This window comes from Bufo bufo, chromosome 1 (assembly GCF_905171765.1).
Source record: "Bufo bufo chromosome 1, aBufBuf1.1, whole genome shotgun sequence".
NCBI lineage: Eukaryota > Metazoa > Chordata > Amphibia > Anura > Bufonidae > Bufo > Bufo bufo.
In genome coordinates, this window is record NC_053389.1 from 114226259 (window position 1) to 114245687 (window position 19429).

At 42.0% G+C, this 19429-nt stretch overlaps 1 protein-coding gene across 9 annotated transcripts in view; it reads left to right on the top strand.

The window, feature by feature from the left end:
• MIB2 (MIB E3 ubiquitin protein ligase 2) overlaps positions 1–19429 on the top strand; it is a 127174-nt gene that overhangs the window by 80484 nt on the left and 27261 nt on the right. For 6 of the 9 annotated variants that reach the window (XM_040428106.1, XM_040428116.1, XM_040428124.1 and 3 more), the window contains 5 exons: positions 2543–2647; positions 5362–5524; positions 13556–13716; positions 14158–14306; positions 16007–16163. In XM_040428106.1, the coding sequence (XP_040284040.1) occupies positions 2543–2647; positions 5362–5524; positions 13556–13716; positions 14158–14306; positions 16007–16163 (735 nt within the window). The remainder of the gene's footprint in view (positions 1–2542; positions 2648–5361; positions 5525–13555; positions 13717–14157; positions 14307–16006; positions 16164–19429) is intronic. The other 3 variants (XM_040428146.1, XM_040428154.1, XM_040428161.1) reach the window with 3 other exon arrangements.

The following is a 19429-nucleotide window of genomic DNA, read 5'->3' on the forward strand; positions in this document are numbered from 1 at the left end:
AATCGCAGCGCAGGGAAAAGGAACGCCCACTAGTGAAGCTGATGTCTCCTCCCATCGCTCCGATAGTAATCCTATCATTGGGGGCGCAGTGCGCCCGCCCCTCCCTTCTCATTGCCGCCCCTCCTCCACCCCCTCTCTTCTCATTGCCGCCCCTCCTCCGCCCCTCTCTTCTCATTGGTGGCAGCGGCAGCAGCACAGGGGGAGGGAGGACAGCTTCCTTCTCCCCGTGCTGCTGAGAGAGAACATGAGCGCGCCGATAGCAGCGCGCTCATGTTCAGAGATACTAGACTGCGCAGAAGCGCAGCCCAGTATCGAAAAAACGGAAATCCCGGTATCGTATCGATACCGGGACAAAAGTATCGATTGGGTATCGAAATTTCGATACCCGCAACAACCCTAGTGCAGTCAACAACAAAAAATCCATGGCCACATAAACGGCAGTGCGGGTTCACATTGAAGAACGATGGGAGCGGGAATAACAACCAAAAGTCGGGTTGAACGCATCCGCAGGCTTTGTTCATATCTGCTTTGTGGTTTCCATCACAACGCAGTTCCAAATCTCTCACATGACACTAATAGAACTTGACAGACCCCACTAATTACAGTGATTTAGTTCTATGGCCTCCAATTTCTCTTGATCATCTTTTGAGATGTTTCTACATCTTGATTGGAGTCCACCCCTGGTAAAATTCCATTGATTGGACATGATTTGGAAAGACACATCACTGTCTATAAAAGGGCTCACAGCTGACAACGCATATCAAAGCAAAAACCAAGGGATGAGGGGGATAGAACTGCCTGTAGAGCTCAGAGACAGGATTGTGTGGAGGCAGAAAAATAGCTTTGCTTGCAGTTTACTTTTGTATAAATTTGACAGAATCTTAAAGGGAGTGTCACCACATTTTCATGCATTAAAGACTTAATGGCACCCTGTATGTGACATTCACAGTATCACAAACATACCTTTCGATCACTATGTTCATTTTCATAGCTCAAAAAAAATGTATTTTGAGTCATAGGCAAATTAGTTGAAAAGGTGCCTCCATCTACATCGAGCCCCGCTCCTCCCCTAAGCGTTTTCTCTCCACCTCCTTCCGCTTTCTACATCAGCAAGCCCATAGATGAAATCCTGCACAGGCCTACTGTTTGACCCATCCTGTGCCTGCGCACTCGGTACCCCTCTGTCTGTGGACAACAGCGTTGTCAAGTTCACTGCACGTGTGCAACAAGATTGTACAGCATAGGGTGCCAACTGCGCAGGCGCAAGACGAGTCCTCCAGTGCCCGTTAAGTATTTCATCTAGATGCTTGCTGATGTAGAAAGCTAAAGGAGGTGCAAAGAAGACCTCAAGGGGGAAAGTGGGGCTAAGATTACATGGGAGCAGCTGGGTGCCATTGTCCTTGGGGACCGCCATTTGGACTCTTTCAACTAATTTGCATATGACGTAAAATATTTTTTTCTGGAGCTAGGAAAAAGAACAAAGAGATCAAAAGGTATGGTTTGTGTTACTGGGAATGCCACCTAGAGGGCACCAGGAATTCTTCAAAGGGAATCTGTCAGCTCTGTAAAGCCCCCCTTAAACTAGATTAAGCTGTAAAAAGTGACGCTGAGTCAGTTTATGTAATTTTTATCTTCATGCTCACTTTTATTCTGGCGCTGTGCTCCCACAAACCAACATTAAAATCCATTGAGAGGACTCCCGCGCTCGCACACATAATGGAGAGGAATCGGAGGAGTCTTCTCAATGTATTTTACTGCTTGTTTCGGACAGCACAGCATTGAAATGCAAGTATGAAAATTTAAATTAAAAACTGAATTGAAAATGAAAATTACATAACTGGACTCTGCGCCACTTAGACTATGGACCGCTTACTCTTTTTTGGGGGTTGTTTCGGAATGGACATATTCCCTTTCATGTGTGAAAATGTGGTGACAGACCCCCTTTAATGGAGCCTCTGACCCACAGCCTGACACTTTGTGATTTGTCATTTTACAATCAGTGATATTCTGGATTTTTACATAATTTGCCAAAAAGTACTCAAGGAAATAATTATGCGAAATGGTGACCTAAGAGCTTAGAGTCTAAATGAAATTGAAACGGATGGATATTTGAAGTTCAGACCACAGTGGTTCATGCTTCATCTGAATTGGTCATTAGTAAGAGATGCAGAAACGCTGTCAAAACCAAGATGTCACATTTGTTCTCCATGGACACAAAAGACTGTGTTGACTCCTTGACTTATCCATGAGTGTAATGGCAGCGGCGCCTGGGCATTTGATTTGCTGGCTCTCAGTGCCCCCTGGTGTCTCTGCCGGAGATGGCGGGTGTAAAGAATGATTTGTACATGCCATCACATTTGTGCCGCTACTTGCTCTTGGTGGTGTGATAAGTGTGTTCATTGCTTAGTGCTTCCCCCTAGTGTCAAAGTATGAAATTACCTTTTTACATTCTCCAAAACGCCTTGAATGTTTCATAAGTTGCTCCCTTTCCATTGTGATAGAAACAAGCTTTTTGTTTTATTATTTTTCTTTCCTTTTATAGCACAGCAGCATTTGGGTTGGTGATGTTGTGCGTGTGATGGATGACATGGATACAGTCAAGAAGCTACAAGTTGGTCATGGGGAATGGACAGATGATATGGCCCCTGTGAGTGAAGTTAAACAGCAAGCACAAAATCTGCTCCGTGCTGCTTATCAGTATTATTTAATTCTCTGTGCAAATTTGTCAAATCCTCATCTGTCTGTTCTTGGCTCTCAGATCACTCACCATTTTGAACACATTTTTAGTGTAGCCAAATGTGATCCTTCAGAATGATTCATCAGTCATCAGTCACAGGGCTACTGGTTCCAAATGCATATGACCTAATCCATGTTCTCAAAAACTTGGGCCAGGGCCAGTAGCGGACTAGGAACTCAAAGGGGCCCTGGAAAACAACCTAAAAGTGGCCGTGTTGTAGGCGGGTCCAAATTGATAGAAGGCAGGGCAACACAAGTAGGCATCGTAGTGCAGCACAAAATAGCGACCCACTAGAACCAAATGCCACAGGGCATGCCAAAATACTGCTGCCCCTGCTGCAGTATCCAGCTGTGTCAGTGTGCTAAGGATAGTGAATCCCGAAGAGTACCTGCGGCCGCCAGGCAGGTGCATAAGTACCGGATGCTCCTAGCATTTATGCTGAGAGCATCAGATTGTTATGTACCCAGCGGTTATGAGGATGGCTCAGGCGGTCCCCAAGGCATCAGACTATTGGGAAATTTCCCTGTAGAGTCTATGCCCAGTCCGCCTGTGATCAGGGCTAAAATTGCCGTACTGGTAGCTTCATTGTAAATCTGGAATGTTCACTGCACCATTCGGGGTAACTATAAGAGATGCAAATGATGCATTCATCTCCAGGCCTTAGCATCTAGTACTATAAATGGAACTTGATAGTTTGTAGGCCTGGTTAGAAATTCAGGAACGTCATGTTAGGCTAGGTCTACACGACGACATTTTGTTGCACCAATGTCGCGCGACAATTTTTATAATGGCAGTCTATGGTGTCGCACTGCAACATGCGACATGCTGCGACCGCGACGCGACAGAAAATCTATTCGAGGTGGATTTTTCTGCGACTGTCGCGTCGCAGTATGTCGCATGTTGCAGTGCGACACCATAGACTGCCATTATAAAAATTGTCGCGTGACATTGGTGCAACAAAATGTTGCGCTACAAATGTTGCAGTGTAGCTGTGCCCTATCTCTCGTCGCGCGACAAATGTCGTCATGTACACCTAGCCTTACTCCTCTGTTACCCCAGCGGCACTCCTGTGATGCAGTTGTGATTTGCCCATGGGTTGCCGTATCAGCCCTGGGGCCAAAAAAATGGCCCTGCATCTGCCATAGTTTGTAACGCTGAAAAAAAACATCTGTCCATCCATTTCAGCCTGTAATTCTACAAAGTTGATCCGGAAGAAGACAGAAAACCCTCATAAGGTAGAAGCTAATTTTCCTCATTTTAAGGGGAAAAAAATCCCCTCCCGACGCCAATCAAGCAATCTGAATAACTCCCTGAATGAACGACCCTTCTCCAGAAATCTAGTAGCTATAGCCTGTAATATTATTACGCTCCAGAAATACGTCCAGGCCCCTCTTGAATTCCTTTATTGTACTCACCATCACCACCTCCTCAGGCAGAGAGTTCCATAGTCTCACTGCTCTTACCGTAAAGAATCCTCTTCTATGTTTGTGTACAAACCTTCTTTCCTCCAGACGCAGAGGATGTCCCCTTGTGTATATGGTAGGCCTAAAAGGTTGCCTCGTATTAGCAGACAGTAATACACTGCGATGCAGAAATATTGCAGTGTTATATGATCGATTAGAGGAAACAATGTGTCTAAAAAAAAAAAAATTAAAAAAAGTGAACATTTTTTATTTTATTCATAGCTTTAAAAAAACGGTGGAATTGCTGGATTTTTAGTTTACTGAAAAATACTTCTAAGGCTACTTTTATACTAGCGTTCTTTTGCTGGATCCGGCAGGGTTCAGCAAAAACACGTCCGTTACTGAAAATACAACCATTTGCATCCGTTGTGAACGGATCCGATTGTATTATCTTTAACATACCCAATATGGATCCGTCATGAACTCCATTGAAAGTCAATAGAGGACAGATCCGGTTTCTATTGTGTCAGAGAAAACGGATCCATCCCCATTGACTTGCATTGTGGGTCATGACTGTTGCAGCATGCTGTATGAGAACAGAACAGAATGCATTTTGGAGCATTCCGTTCTGTTCAGTTACGTTTTATCCCCATTGACAATGAATGGGGACAAAACTGAAGCGCTTTTCCCCGGTATTGAGACCCTATGACTGATCTCAATACCGGAAAATAGAAACACTAGTGTGAAAGTAGCCTAACTAAAAAGTATTAATATATATTTATATAAGTTATGCATATCTGGTATCAGCATAAACACAATGTAGAATAAAGAAGAGAACAAATCCTCATACAGCTGCATTGCTGGAAAAATAAAGTTGTGGTTCTCCGAAAGCAATGATAAAAAAAAAAAGAATTGCTGCATCCTGAAGGCCAAATAGGGTGTTAAAGAAATCTAAAGAGGTTAAACGAATCTAAATGACACCTCAGAATTGTAAGCTCTTCGCACACAGTAAGCCTCCTCCTCGGCGTTATATGTTACATCTAAAAATTAGAGTATATTTTATAAATCTGTCCTCTTTTCTTCATCTGTAAAAACATGTAATGGATTAATTACAGCTCACATTATATTTTGTGCAAGGAAGCTGGGAAAATTTCACAGCCGCTACTATCTGCTGAAGCGAACACTAATCGCTGTTTTACTATCCCCATTTTGTTGCCTCAGGCACTAGGCCAGATTGGCAAAGTCATCAAAGTGTTTGAGGACGGAGACATGAGAGTGTCTGTTGGCGGCCAGTCCTGGACCTTTAATCCAGCCTGCCTGACGTCGTATCAGAGAGATGACGATGCGAACTTGATGACAACCGAAAACGCCAAGGAACCGAAACGTAAGTGCAGATACAAGTAATGTAGTAATGGAAGGAGGTCTCCACTAGGGATAATCCCCACTTGTTGAAAGGATCATTTAAAGGACATCTGTCAGCAGATTTGTCCCTATGACACTGGCTGACCTGTTACATGTGAACTTGGCAGCTGAAGACATCTGTGTTGGTCCCATGCTCATATGTGTCTGCATTGCTTAGAACAATGATGTTTTAATATATGCAAATGAGCCTCTAGGAGCAACGGGGGTGTTGCCATTACTCCTAGAAGCTCAGCTCTCTGTCTGCAGCTGCCTCTCCAGTTTGATTGACAGGGCCAGGTGCGAGGACATTTTCACTGCCTGGTCCTGTCAATCAAAGTGCCTAGGGCGCGGCAGTTGCAGAGAGAACAGTTCAGTCTGAAAAGGAGCAGTGAAAAAGGACAGGAGACATCAAGGTATTATAAGTGTATACAGTCCTGAAGAAGAGGGCAATCCAGCCCTCGAAACGCGTTGACTACCATGCAATTAAAAGTTAACCCCTTATCTGTCTGATGACTTGGGTCTGAATCCTTCCAAGCAAGAGCTGGAAAAAGCGGTCAAAATACGTTTTTTACCAGTTTTTTATTTTTATTTATTTTTTTTCTCTGGGAGATACCTCTAGGCATATGTTCACTGTAATGGAAAGTGCAGTGGATGGCAGTTTCCTGTACAGGGGCCCCCGACAAAAACATATACAGCAAGGCCAATGGGCAACATATGCCACTTTAGGTTATACAGTGGCATGGGTTAATGGGAACCGGTCATATTGAACATGGCGTTTGAGCTGCAGGCAGCATGTTATAGAGCAGAAGGAGCTGGGCAGACTGATATACAGTTTTGTGGAAAAAGATTCAGGTTAACTTGTCACTTATACATTTAAATCCCTGCACAATTTAGGTCCCAGTCCTTAATAATCATGTTTAGCCCCCACTCAGTGACTTACAGTGATGCCTCCTCTGACTGGTGGAGTTGTCTTTCCTCTTTTTTTTCTTCAGTCCTATGAAGATGCCTCCGGACCACAACTTGTTTCTGCATAATCGGACACACAGCACACGCCTGTTTAGTAATAACGCCTCATTTTATGCCCCCACTTAATATTCATCTCTCCTGATGAGCGGCAGCAGGCGTCATATTCGAATTCGTGATATTTTGCGACTATTCTGTAGAATATTCATTGAATATTCGCAAATTCGAATATTCGTTATATTCTACGTTCTTTTTTTTAAATTTATTTTTACTCAAAAATCGGCAACGTAATGATCACGTAATATGCGAATATTACTCAATCAATACAGGCGTGGGTCAAAAATGAATATATAGCACTATAGAATATAGTGCTGTCTGATCAACTTGAGGCTTCCGTTCCGTGCCTCTGTTCCGCATCAATGGGTCCGTGATGCGGGATGCACACGGCCGGTGCTCGTGTATTGCGGACCCGCCATACGACCACGGGCAGCACACGGTCATGTGCATGAGCCCTAAGTCAGTGGTGCCGGATCAGGGTTTTTTTGTTGACGAAAAAAACTGATTCGTCATCGATTGTACGGCCGTCTGATCGGGCGGGTGCAGAAGCTGTGGCAGGGGTCCGGCAGTCACTGATAGCCGGACCTCTGGTGTATTTGCTGGCATCGGTGAAAACACAGATTTTGGCTCATTAACCCTCGCACTGCTGTGGTCAGCGCTGACCGCGGCATGTGCAGGATCGTCGAGGGTGGCCATCGGGTCCCTGCACTGCTGTGATCGGGACCCAATGGCAGGGAAGGCAGTCCGATGCTTTCCTTAGGCATCGTGGCTGCCATCCGTGTCAGCCTGTGAGATCCAGCCCCCTGTCACCTTACATCACTAAAAGTGCAACACCAAGCGATCAAAAAGGCGTACGCCTCCCAAAATAGTACCAATCTAACTGTCACCTCATCCCGCAAAAAATGAGCCCCTACCTAAGACAATAAAATAAAAAAAACTATGGCTCTCAGACTATGGAGACACTAAAACATGATTTTATATTTTTTTTATATTGGGTATCGCCGCGTCCGTAACAACCTGCTCTATAAAAATACCACAAGACCTAACCCCTCAGATGAACACCGTAAAAAAAGATAAAATAAAAACTGTGTCACCTTACATCACAAAAAGTGTCATAGCAAGCGATCAAAAAGGCGTATGCACCCTAAAATACTACCAATCAAACGATCATCTCATACCGAAAAAAAATGAGCCCCGACATAAGACAGTCGCCCAAAAAAAAAAAAAAACTGGCTTTCAGAATATGGAGACACTAAAAAATCTTTTTTTTTTAAAATGCTTTATTATGTAAAACTGAAACAAACAACCCAAAAAACAGTGCCAAAACAGCTATTTTTTGTTACCTTGCCTCACAAAACGTGTAATATAGAGCAACCAAAAATCCTAAGTACTCTAAAATAGTACCAACAAAACTACCACCTTATCCTGTAGTTTCCAAAATGGGGTCTTTTCTTTTTTGGAGGGAGTTTCTACTCTAGGAGGGCATCCAGGGGGTCTTCAAATGTGACATGGCAACTTAAAATTATCCCAGTGAAATCTACCTTCCAAAAACCACATGGCGTTCCTTTCCTTCTGTTTAATGCCGGCCAATGTTTGGCTGTTAACCCTTGCTTTGTTGCTCTGAAATTTAATCAATATTTTCCTTTAACCCCTTAGCGCAGAACGCCGTGCTTGTATGGCGGGGAAAACTGTGGCAGAACGCTGTACATGCACGGCGTTCATTTAAATGCTCCCCTGCCGAGATTGCGCACCTGAAGCGCAAATTACCTTGCTGTGTCAGGGACCAAACAGCTCCCCCTTGACGGCCAGGGACCGATCAGCAGTGGTCCTGGCCGCAGATCACCACCACACATCCTGTTGTCCCAACGAGCGATCTCTGTTGTCCCAATAGCTTTCTGTACATAATTCATTGTGATTGGTCCGTCCCTGTCATCCATACTGTCAGTAACCTGTTTTTGGCAAATCATTAGGGTTAGTTAGGGAGTTATTAGGGTTAGAGCTCTTGTTTTAGAGTAAGTTAGACGTTTATTGGAAAAAAATAAAAGAAATAATATAAAAAAAATATTGGTGACGTCCGTACTTGTTCCCGATTATAAATACTCTGTTTCAACCCCCCCCCCCCCCATACCTCCGAACCTCTACCAGTGACATAAAGCTCCACTGCTTTTGGAGCACTTTTCTTTTTCTATTTTTTGTGAATAAAAAAATTAATAAAATATTGGGGACGTCCGTACTTGTCCCCGATTATAAATACTCTGTTTCAAACCCCCCCATACCTCCGAACCTCTATCTTCTACCTGTGACCAGTCCTTGTCACTGAATTTGCCAGCAGTGACAAATTTCTGTCACCAGTGACATAAAGCTCCACTGCTTTTGGAGCACTTTTCTTTTTCTATTTTTTCTGAATAGATATATATATAAATTTTACAAAATGTCTCAACGGGTGTACAGCGCCGAGGAGGCTTATGCCATACTAGCCTCAGAGTCTGACTCTGACAGTGGAGAAGAAGAATCTTTCCTTGTGTATAGCTCTTCTTCTGATTCACCAGTTGACGAACCCTCTCACAGACGCAGTAGAGTTAGCAGCGCATCAGCTTCTACAATGACACTTCTGCTACTAACTTTGTACCTCAGGTGCCGGACTTTACGGCCACTACAGGCATTCATGTGAACACTGCAGGGTTCACGGAAGTTGATTTTTTTCCACCTTTTTTTTTCTGATGAATTGATAGACATGATGGTGGAGCAAACTAATCTTTATGCCAATCAATTTTTAGCCGCCCACCCCAACTCATACTATGCAAGACCCCTTCAGTGGCCTCCCACACCCCTTTGGAGATAAAAAAAAATTGGGGTCTAATACTTACGGTAATATGGGGATAATTAAAAAAAACATCACTACGGTCATATTAGAGTAATGACCTTTTACATCACACGCCAATATACCGCACCATTATGTCCAGGACCCGATTCGAAAGTCTCCTGAAATTTCTACATTATAACAATAATGCAGATTGTCCACCCCCTAATGATCCTAGATACGATCGTTTATACAAAATTCAGCCCATTATAGATCATTATAATCTCAAGTTTGCCCAGGTCTACACCCCCCAAAAGCATCTGTCCGTTGATGAATCCCTTGTGCACTTCAAGGGCAGACTGCATTTTCTCCAATATCTGCCCAACAAACGGGCCAGATATGGCATCAAACTCTACAAACTATGTGAAAGCCAAAGTGGCTATACACATAAATTTAGAGTTTACGAGGGAAAAGATTCAAAAATTGAACCCCCAGAGTGCCCCTTTCTCCTTGGAATAGCAGGAAAAGTAGTATGGGACTTGATTCACCCCCTGCTAGGTCAAGGGTACAACTTGTACCTTGACAACTTCTACACAAGTGTCCCACTACTGAAATGCCTGTTTTTCCAGAGACACTGTTGCATGCGGAACTATCAGACGAAACCAAAAACATCTGCCTAAAAATTTTCTAGACCAAAGGATAAGAGTGAGGGAAAGCAGGGCAGTTTGCAGTGATAACATGATGCTTGTTAAGTACAAAGACAAGCGTGACGTCTTTGTACTTACTACCATACATGCTGACAGATCCACCCCTGTTCCAGTTCGTGGATCCACAGAATCAGTCCCCAAACCTGTGTGCATCCAGGACTGTAATAAGTTTATGGGAGGGGTGGATCTGTCAGACCAGGTACTGCAACCATACACTGCCCTCCGCAAAACTCGGGCATGGTATAAAAAATTGGCATTGCACCTGACGCAAATTGCCCTCTATAATGCTTTTGTAATATACAGAAGTGCAGGAAACAGAGGAAAATTCCTGCACTTTCAAGAAAAAGTAATAAAGACCTTTTTATTTGGGGAACAGGAAGGGGAAGGGAGCAGGGCCACAGGAAGTGAGAGCAGAATAATACGAGGACAGCATTTCCCTGGGGTAGTTCCCCCCACAGAGACACGGAGAAGGCCACAAAAAAGGTGTCGGGTATGCTCCAGAAAAGGAATCAGGGAAGACGCAATTCATCATTGTGAGACGTGCCCCTCAAAGCCGGGTCTTTGCATAAAAGATTGTTTTAGAATCTACCACACCTCTGTTGACTTTTAACTAAACCCCCTTTGATCATTTTATAAAACACCCCCTTGAAACTGTATGCTGGTAAAAATTCTAATTTCCAGTTTCTCCACATTTCAATTGGCATTCTAATAAAACCCATAACAAACACCTTGACGGGTGTTGTTTTATAAAAGGGGACTAGAACTTTGTATGTTCTGGTAGCTCAGTGCCTCTGCAATGTGATGACATATAACATACAACATATTTCTTTGATATAATTTGAGACCCTTGTTTCTTTTAGCTGCTGTATTTGGCGACTATCTACCATATAAAGTATGTGTGTGTATGTGTATATATATATATATATATATATATATATATATATATATATATATATATATATATATAATAAAATTTGTAGGATACCGTATACATCAGGTGTTGCTTATCAGTACACTGAACTTTACAGTGTGCCCATACAGCAGTTTACGGCCACATATGAAGTGTTGCCATATTCAGGAGAGAATGGGTAACAAATTGTGGCTGTAATTTACTGTTACCCCTTGTTTCACAGCCAAATATTTCTAAATTCTATGAATCGCTTGTTGGGTCAAAGTGCTCGCTACATGCCTTGAAAAATTCCTTGGGGGGTGTAGTTTCAAAAATGGGGTCACTTCTTGGGGTTTTCCACTGTGGAGGTACCTCAGGGTGTCTTCAAATGTGACATGGCACCTGAAAATTATTTTTAGCGAAATCTGCCCTTCAAAAGCCATATAGCGGTCCTTTCCTTCTGCGCCCTGCCGTGTTACCATACAGCAGTTTACGGCCACATATGGGTTGTTTCTGTAAACTACAGAATCAGGGCAATAAATATTGAGTTTGGTTTGGCTGTTAACCCTTGCTTTGTTACTGGCTGGAAAAAATTGACTTAAATGGAAAATCTGCCAAAAAAGTGAAATTCTGAAATTTCATCTCCATTTTCCATTAATTCTTGTGGAACACCTAAAGGGTTAACAACGTTTGTAAAATCAGTTTTGAATACCTTGAGGGGTGTAATATCTAAAATGGGGTCATTTTTGGGTGGTTTATATTATGTAAGCCTCACAAAGTGACTTCAGACCTGAATTGGTCCTTAAAAAGTGGGTTTTGGAAATTTTCTGAAAAATTTCAAGATTTGCTTCTAAACTTCTAAGCCTTGTAACGTCCCCAAAAAATAAAATGCCATTCCAAAAATGATCCAAACATGAAGTAGACATATGGGGAATGTAAATGAATAACTATTTTTGGAGGTATTACTATGTATTATAGAAGTAGAGAAATTGAAACTTAGAAATTTGCTAATTTTTCTATTTATTTTTTTTGTAAATTTTTTTTTTTTTTTTTATAAATAAAATTATTTTTTGGACTCCATTTTACTAGTGTCATGAAGTACAATATGTGACGAGAAAACAATCTCAGAATGGCCTGGATAAGTCAAAGCGTTTTAAAGTTATTACCACACAAAGTGACACATGTCAGATTCGAAAAATCAGTCCGCTCCTTAAGGTGAAAAATGGCCCGGTCCTTAAGGGTTTAATTCTTGTGGAACACCTAAAGGGTGAAGAAAGTTTGTAAAATCAGTTTTGAGTGGGTGTAGTTTCTAAAATGGGGTCATTTTTGGGTGGTTTCTATTATGTAAGCCTCACAAAGTGACTTCAGACCTGAACTGGTCCTTGAAAAGTGGGTTTTGGAAATTTTCTGAAAGATTTCAAGATTTGCTTCTAAATTTCTAAGCCTTGTAACGTCCCAAAAAAAGAAAATGTCATTTACAAAATGATCCAAACATGAAGTAGACATATGGGGAATGTAAAGTAATAACTATTTTAGGAGGTAAGACTATCTGTTTTGAAAGCAGAGAAATTTTTAATTTTGAAAATTGCCAATTTTTAAAAATTTTTGGTAAATTTTGTATTTTTTTTATAAATAAAAATGAAATATTTTGACTCAAATTTACCACTGTTGTGAAGTACGGTACAATATGTGACGAGAAAACAATCTCAGAATGGCCTGGATAAGTAAAAGCGTTTTAAAGTTATCACCACATAAACTGACACATGTCAGATTTGCAAAAAATGGCCTGGTCCTTAAGGGGAAAAATGGTAGGATCCTGAAGGGGTTAATTCAAACGGATATAAATGGCACGGATCCGTTTAATTCTGGTTTTGAGGTCCTCTGCCGGATCTCAAAACCGGAAAGCCACAATGCACGTGTGAAACAGGCCTTTAACATATAGTGCCCCCAGTAGATGTCTTTTCACAATTCATGCCATCTGTACATATTATAATGTCCCCAGTAGTATCCTCTTAACATATAGTGTCCCCCAGTAGTGTCCACAAAAAAATAAAATAAAAAAATACTCGCCTCACTTCTGCTGTCTCTTCCAGCCTCTGGCCCTGGCTACCTTGATCACAGCGCAGTCGGTTGCAATTATCGTCATCGCTAGGTGTGAAGACGTTGTCACACTGCTTGTGAACCAATACAGGAGGTCGCAATGATGATCATGACCACCCTGCACCATACCACTGCCGCAGTCTTCAGCCTATGAGGCTAAACGATGGGGCACAGGAGCCAATGGTTCCCGTCCCTGCCATTCAACTCCAGCACCACCTGCGGCCCCATATTTTTGATCCACGGCCCCGTACTGGTCTGCAGCCCAATGGTTGGGGATCTCTGCATTAGGGAATACTCCCGAACTATGCATCTGATAGAAGGCTCTGATGAGCTGTGAACAGAGTCTAAGCTTTAGTATTGTGATCCCATGACCATGGTCTGGTGAAGGCTGCTCTGAATGTAAATGGAATAGAAGACATGTAATCCCGGAGCAGTGTGTATATATATATATATATATATATATATATATATATATTTATCTAAGTGACCCTGTCAAAGGTCCTTTTTATTTTATTTTTTTGGCAGGTACCTTGGTGTCCATCTTAGAGAAGATACTTGCTCAGAAGACTGATTATGAAAGTCCAAGCTCTTTGGTTATTGAAGCAGCCCAGGGGAACACAGGCCGAGTGAGGGAAATGCTGCTGAAACACCCAGACAAGGTACCTCTAGTAATCTGTAGGCTCTTATATAATTGTCATCATTATCCCTGCAGTCATAAAAATCATTGGATTAAGTCGGTATTCCCAGTGGATTCCTCATCGTAGAATAGCCTTTTTACTTCATTCTCTGGGGCTTGGTTTGATGGATTTGGCCGCCCTCCAGCAGGATTCCTCCCCTTAAAATGAGGCAAACCAGAACCCGACCGGCTTAAAATCACAGTCATTACAGCTGATTAAAAAGAAGTTTCAAGTACATTACACTATGACCCACGTCAAAACCAGAAAAGAAATGACTGTGTCACCTCCAGCGGAATACGCAGCAGAAGCTGGACACTAGATTATTGGAAGGCGTCATATTACCAAGAATACCTCTGTATCAGAGACCATATTCTCTAAAAACTGCTTGTAAGGTTCACGATTGCCTCTTTTTTTCCGTGATAGGTGGATGTAAAGAATGAAGGCAGGACAGGCCTGCAGGTGGCATCCCACTTGGGACATTTGGAGGTGGTGAAGGTCTTGCTTCAAGCCAACGCAAACATTGACCTTAAGGATGACGAGGGGGATTCTGCTTTACATTATGCTGCTTATGGGTAAGATGTGTCAGAACCGTCAAGGGAGATGGCAGTGGCATAGAGGGAATATACGGTAACTATAATTTAGGAGGAACTATACTAGTTAGCATCATAAGAATTGGCTTCCTTTCGATTAAACTACTGTAGCTGATGCAGTTGCACCCATCGGGGTGTAGTGTATACTGTATTTAAATAGCAAACACTTCCTCTTATGGAGATCAATAAGGCAGCGGCAAGTCACAGATTATCTGACCAATCATTTGTCAGATGGCCATTTATACACACAGATCTTTTGTCATACACCCCAACTATTGGTCTGATTTGGACAGAATTTGGTCAGATAATCTGTCGGTGTATATGAACCCTTACATGGGAATACAGAGCACCAAATTATCAGGAAGGAAGCGTTCCTTCCCGACAATCTGCTGCTCGCTGATGGAGGAGATCGCTGCATTTATATGCAGAGATCTCCTGCAGAGTATGGGGAGGCGCGATCGCTAATGCCATTGCTCTTCCCCATTTGTTGTTTGCGAACAGCTGATTGTGTTTACACAGCACGATCTGCTGCCGGCAAACAACAAATTTTGTGTACGCACAGACGATCTGATTAACCGATGAACGAGTACGTTCATCAGGTAATCGGCGGTACATTCACACCACCAGATAATTGCTAACGAGTGTCCTTAAAAATACTAGTTGGCGATTATTTTTAAGATTCTTAACCCGTGTAAAGGCCACATGCTCCCCAATCAATCCTCCCAGCCCCCTCGCCCCATAAAGTAAGTAAAGAAAACCTAATTAATATAAGACCGAAAGGAAATTAGGGGCCACAAGGAGGGAACCCCGGGGTGCATGTGGCCCTCTTGCTGCCATATACCTACTGCCGTCTAGGTCATTAAGAAGTGCCACAAGGCCTCACATGCAGCCATTTCCCCATCCAGTAGGCTCATTCAAATCAGAAGGTATCCACCGAAATCTAAGAGAAATATTTAGGCTATTATCGCTTCCGTCTGTTTTAGGCTACATGCACACGACCGTATGTGTTTTGCGGTCCGCCCAAAAAAATGAATGACATCCGTACGGACATGGAATGACATGCAGTAATTTTAGTCCGGCAGCCTCTCGCCGTGCTGCGCCGGAGCTCCGCCCCCATCCCGATTATAGTCAATGGGGACGGAGCGGCGGTCGGGCGGCACGGCGAAATAGCCGCAGGGCGGATCCGACATGGTGAACAGCCTGTCGGATCCGACATGGTGAACAGCCTGTCGGATCCGTCCTGCCGCAAGTGTGAAAGTAGCCTTAGGCTAGATTTTACATTACTCCCTCCCTCTGCCACTATAGCCTACCTCTATTTATCAAGACCTGTTACTGCGCTAGGCTTCTTTCCATGAAGTCCTCAGTCTTGATCTCTCATGATAGCAAATTCATTAGGCTTCTCTTTGATAGTGTAACCATTGCTTTTGATGTTCTTGTACTAAAAGGTCCCTTTAAAGGGTCACTAACCTTTCACAAAGCTTTTTATGTCGGAGACATCAAAAGTGCAGATCGGTGGGGTCTTTTTTGCTGGAATTTCTTCCCTGATCCATAGATCGAAGAGAGAGAAGCGCGCAAATGGCTCTCTCTCCTCGTTACATTTGACAGAATCAAAACTGTCATACAGATTGATTCTTATAGTTAGGTGAGGTCTGAAATTCTCATTTTTTGTCGTTTCTTCACAGAAACCAGGCTGCTGTCGTCAGAGCTTTATTGGCCAAGGGAGCCAATGCAGAACTCCTCAACAATGCCAAGTGCTCTGCTCTGTACATTGCCGTCAATAAAGGCTTCACAGATGTGGTGCAGGTCCTATGTATTCCTAATTCTGCCATCAACATGCAGGTAAGGGGTTGATATTTTTGACAGACTAGCAGAATAAGGCATTTGTCATATGAGTGCATATTTATTACACTTGGCATAAATTATCCACCTTATGTAATCTATACGCAAGTATTGAACGTATCTTTTAGTATTCTCTTTTAAAGGAAATCTAAGTAAATACAGATGCTAAAATATATTCTATTATTTTTATCAATTTTAATTTTAATTTTCTCTATCTCTTTTTTATTTTTCTCTCTGTACATGATTATGAATTGTCTATCATGCCTGGAGAGAACGCATTGACTTCTGTGGCAATGTTGTGAGCATGTTCTTTGACCTATGCAGAGGTCATTGTGCAGGGATGGAGAAGGACCAGCATGTATTGTGCATATTAAATCCTGTGTTAGCCTACACGCACACGAATGTGTTTTGGTATTTTTTGCGGCTCGGGTGCAGACCCATTCACTTCAATGGGGCCGCAAAAGATTCAAATAGAACTCCGTGTGCTGTCCGCATCCGTTGCTCCGTTTCGTAGCGCTGCCCAAAAAATATAACATGTCCTATCCTTGTCCGTTTTGCGGACAAGGATAGGCATTGTTACAATGGATCCGCAAAAAAAAGGATGCCATACGGACATCATCTGTTTATTTTCTTTTGCGGATCCGCAATTTGCGGACCGCAAAACACAAACATTAATGTGCATGTAGGCTAAGGCTGAGTTCACACTTCAATTATTTGGTCAGTTATTTCGATCAGTTATTGTGAGCCAAAACCAGTAGTGATAGAAAAACGGAGAGAGAAGAGGTTTCTGCCTCAGCGCAAAATCACTGGAGTAGACGATCTTAATGCAAAAAGCTATTCTTGATTTAATAGAAACAACGCGTTTCGGGGATTAAAAACTTCCCTTCATCAGGTTTCATAATGATACAATAAAAAAACAGAAAGGTACATATTTATAGATACAGCATATCAAAAAAACCACCAAAAGGATGCACCTGGGTGACGCCCCCTTTAGGGGAGGGGCCACCCCCAGGTGTCACCCAATGGGCAGCTACAGTTTCTGTACAAGTAAACAGTATTGTGGGTGTATAGAGATTACTAAGGGGTTAGGGCTAAAACCGCTGGTGTATTTGTAAAGATCGCTTTATTCATAGTTGGTTTGTTATTGGGACTGAGTTCTCTGTCACGTGATCGCAAATACAAGCGGTCACGTGACATAAGAGGCAGGAAGTAAAATCGGCCTCTAGTGATTTCTATACCTCTCCCGTCGCTAGGGAGAGAGAGGTTCACAGTGCCGGTGCCTGGTATGTATGCTGCGCTTCCGTGTTAGTTGAGGGGCGGTCCTTGGTGACGTCAGGGGTCACATGATCGGTCCTTTTTCGTTGTTCTCTGGTTTGTTTGCCGATCCTGTATATGTCTCAGTGATATTTGTCTCTGTTCATTTAGGGCTCTATTTTATTTGTAGCCCATGACACAATGTATAAATATACAGATAAAACTCAATCAAGAAATAGTAAAAGTTAAGATAAAAATCAGGTAGAGCATTCGATTAAAATTGTTCAGAGCAATCGAATAATATAAGAATAAATAGATAAGTACATAAGTAAAATAAATGAAATAAATAGGTAAAATAAAATAAATAGATATTTTGCATAGTATCCCTGCTGTGCAGACTTCATCTATATCATTATAATTAATGCAAATGATTATAGTTAGCCTTGCAATGAATAGGCTGTCTGTCTGCATGAGATTGGAGATCTAGTCTACTGGTAAATGAATGTAAGTAATTATTTTTTATATTTTTTTTATATAATTTATATATATTCTAGACATTTTATAAGTTAATTTCAAAGGCCTCATTTAGCCCGTAGGGATTCAGGCTATTAAGTTTAAATATCCAGTACATCTCGCGACGTCTGAGATATTGGACATCTTTCTGGAGGTGAATAGGAATATACTCAATGGGTGTTACTGTGAACCCAGCACTGGTACCATCGTGGTGTTCGGCCGCATGTCTAGATACGCTGTGCTTCATGAATTTTTTCTTAATATTTGAACGGTGCTTATTAAAACGGTTCCGTAGAGTTTGTATGATGCGGCCCACATACTGCAGGTGACATGGACACTCAAGGATATAAATTACATAGCTGGAGTTACAGGTTAAATGGTGTTGTATTAGAAAGGACTCTCCAGTCGTGTGGCTATGGAAAGATGCTCTTTGAAAGATATTGTTACAGCATAAGCATCTGCGGTGACCGCATTTAAAACTACCGTTAGGGGCTCTAATGTCCATACCCTGTTCATTATTTGGATGTAGAACTGGTCTTAGTTTGCTAGGTGCCAGAAGGTTTTTCAAGGTCTTCGCTCTTCTGTATGTGAAACGTGGGGTGTCTGGAATAATCTGGCTTAGTATAGGGTCTCTTTTCAAGATATACCAATATTTCCCCAAGGTTGCCTTTATGGCGGTATGTTTCTGGTTATAGGTTGTCACAAAATTGTAGCAGTAAGACTCGAGATCAGTTTTCCCCCCTCTTTTTTTATTGTTTGGAGCCAGACATTCTAATTGTGTTAGTGTTTTGGCTCTATCAATGGCACCCGTTATGATGTTATTTGAGAGTCCTTTCTAATACAACACCATTTAACCTGTAACTCCAGCTATGTAATTTATATCCTTGAGTGTCCATGTCACCTGCAGTATGTGGGCCGCACCATACAAACTCTACGGAACCGTTTTAATAAGCACCGTTCAAATATTAAGAAAAAATTCATGAAGCACAGCGTATCTAGACATGCGGCCGAACACCACGATGGTACCAGTGCTGGGTTCACAGTAACACCCATTGAGTATATTCCTATTCACCTCCAGAAAGATGTCCAATATCTCAGACGTCGCGAGATGTACTGGATATTTAAACTTAATAGCCTGAATCCCTACGGGCTAAATGAGGCCTTTGAAATTAACTTATAAAATGTCTAGAATATATATAAATTATATAAAAAAATAATTACTTACATTCATTTACCAGTAGACTAGATCTCCAATCTCATGCAGACAGACAGCCTATTCATTGCAAGGCTAACTATAATCATTTGCATTAATTATAATGATATAGATGAAGTCTGCACAGCAGGGATACTATGCAAAATATCTATTTATTTCATTTTATTTTATTTTACCTATTTATTTCATTTATTTTACTTATGTACTTATCTATTTATTCTTATATTATTCGATTGCTCTGAACAATTTTAATCGAATGCTCTACCTGATTTTTATCTTAACTTTT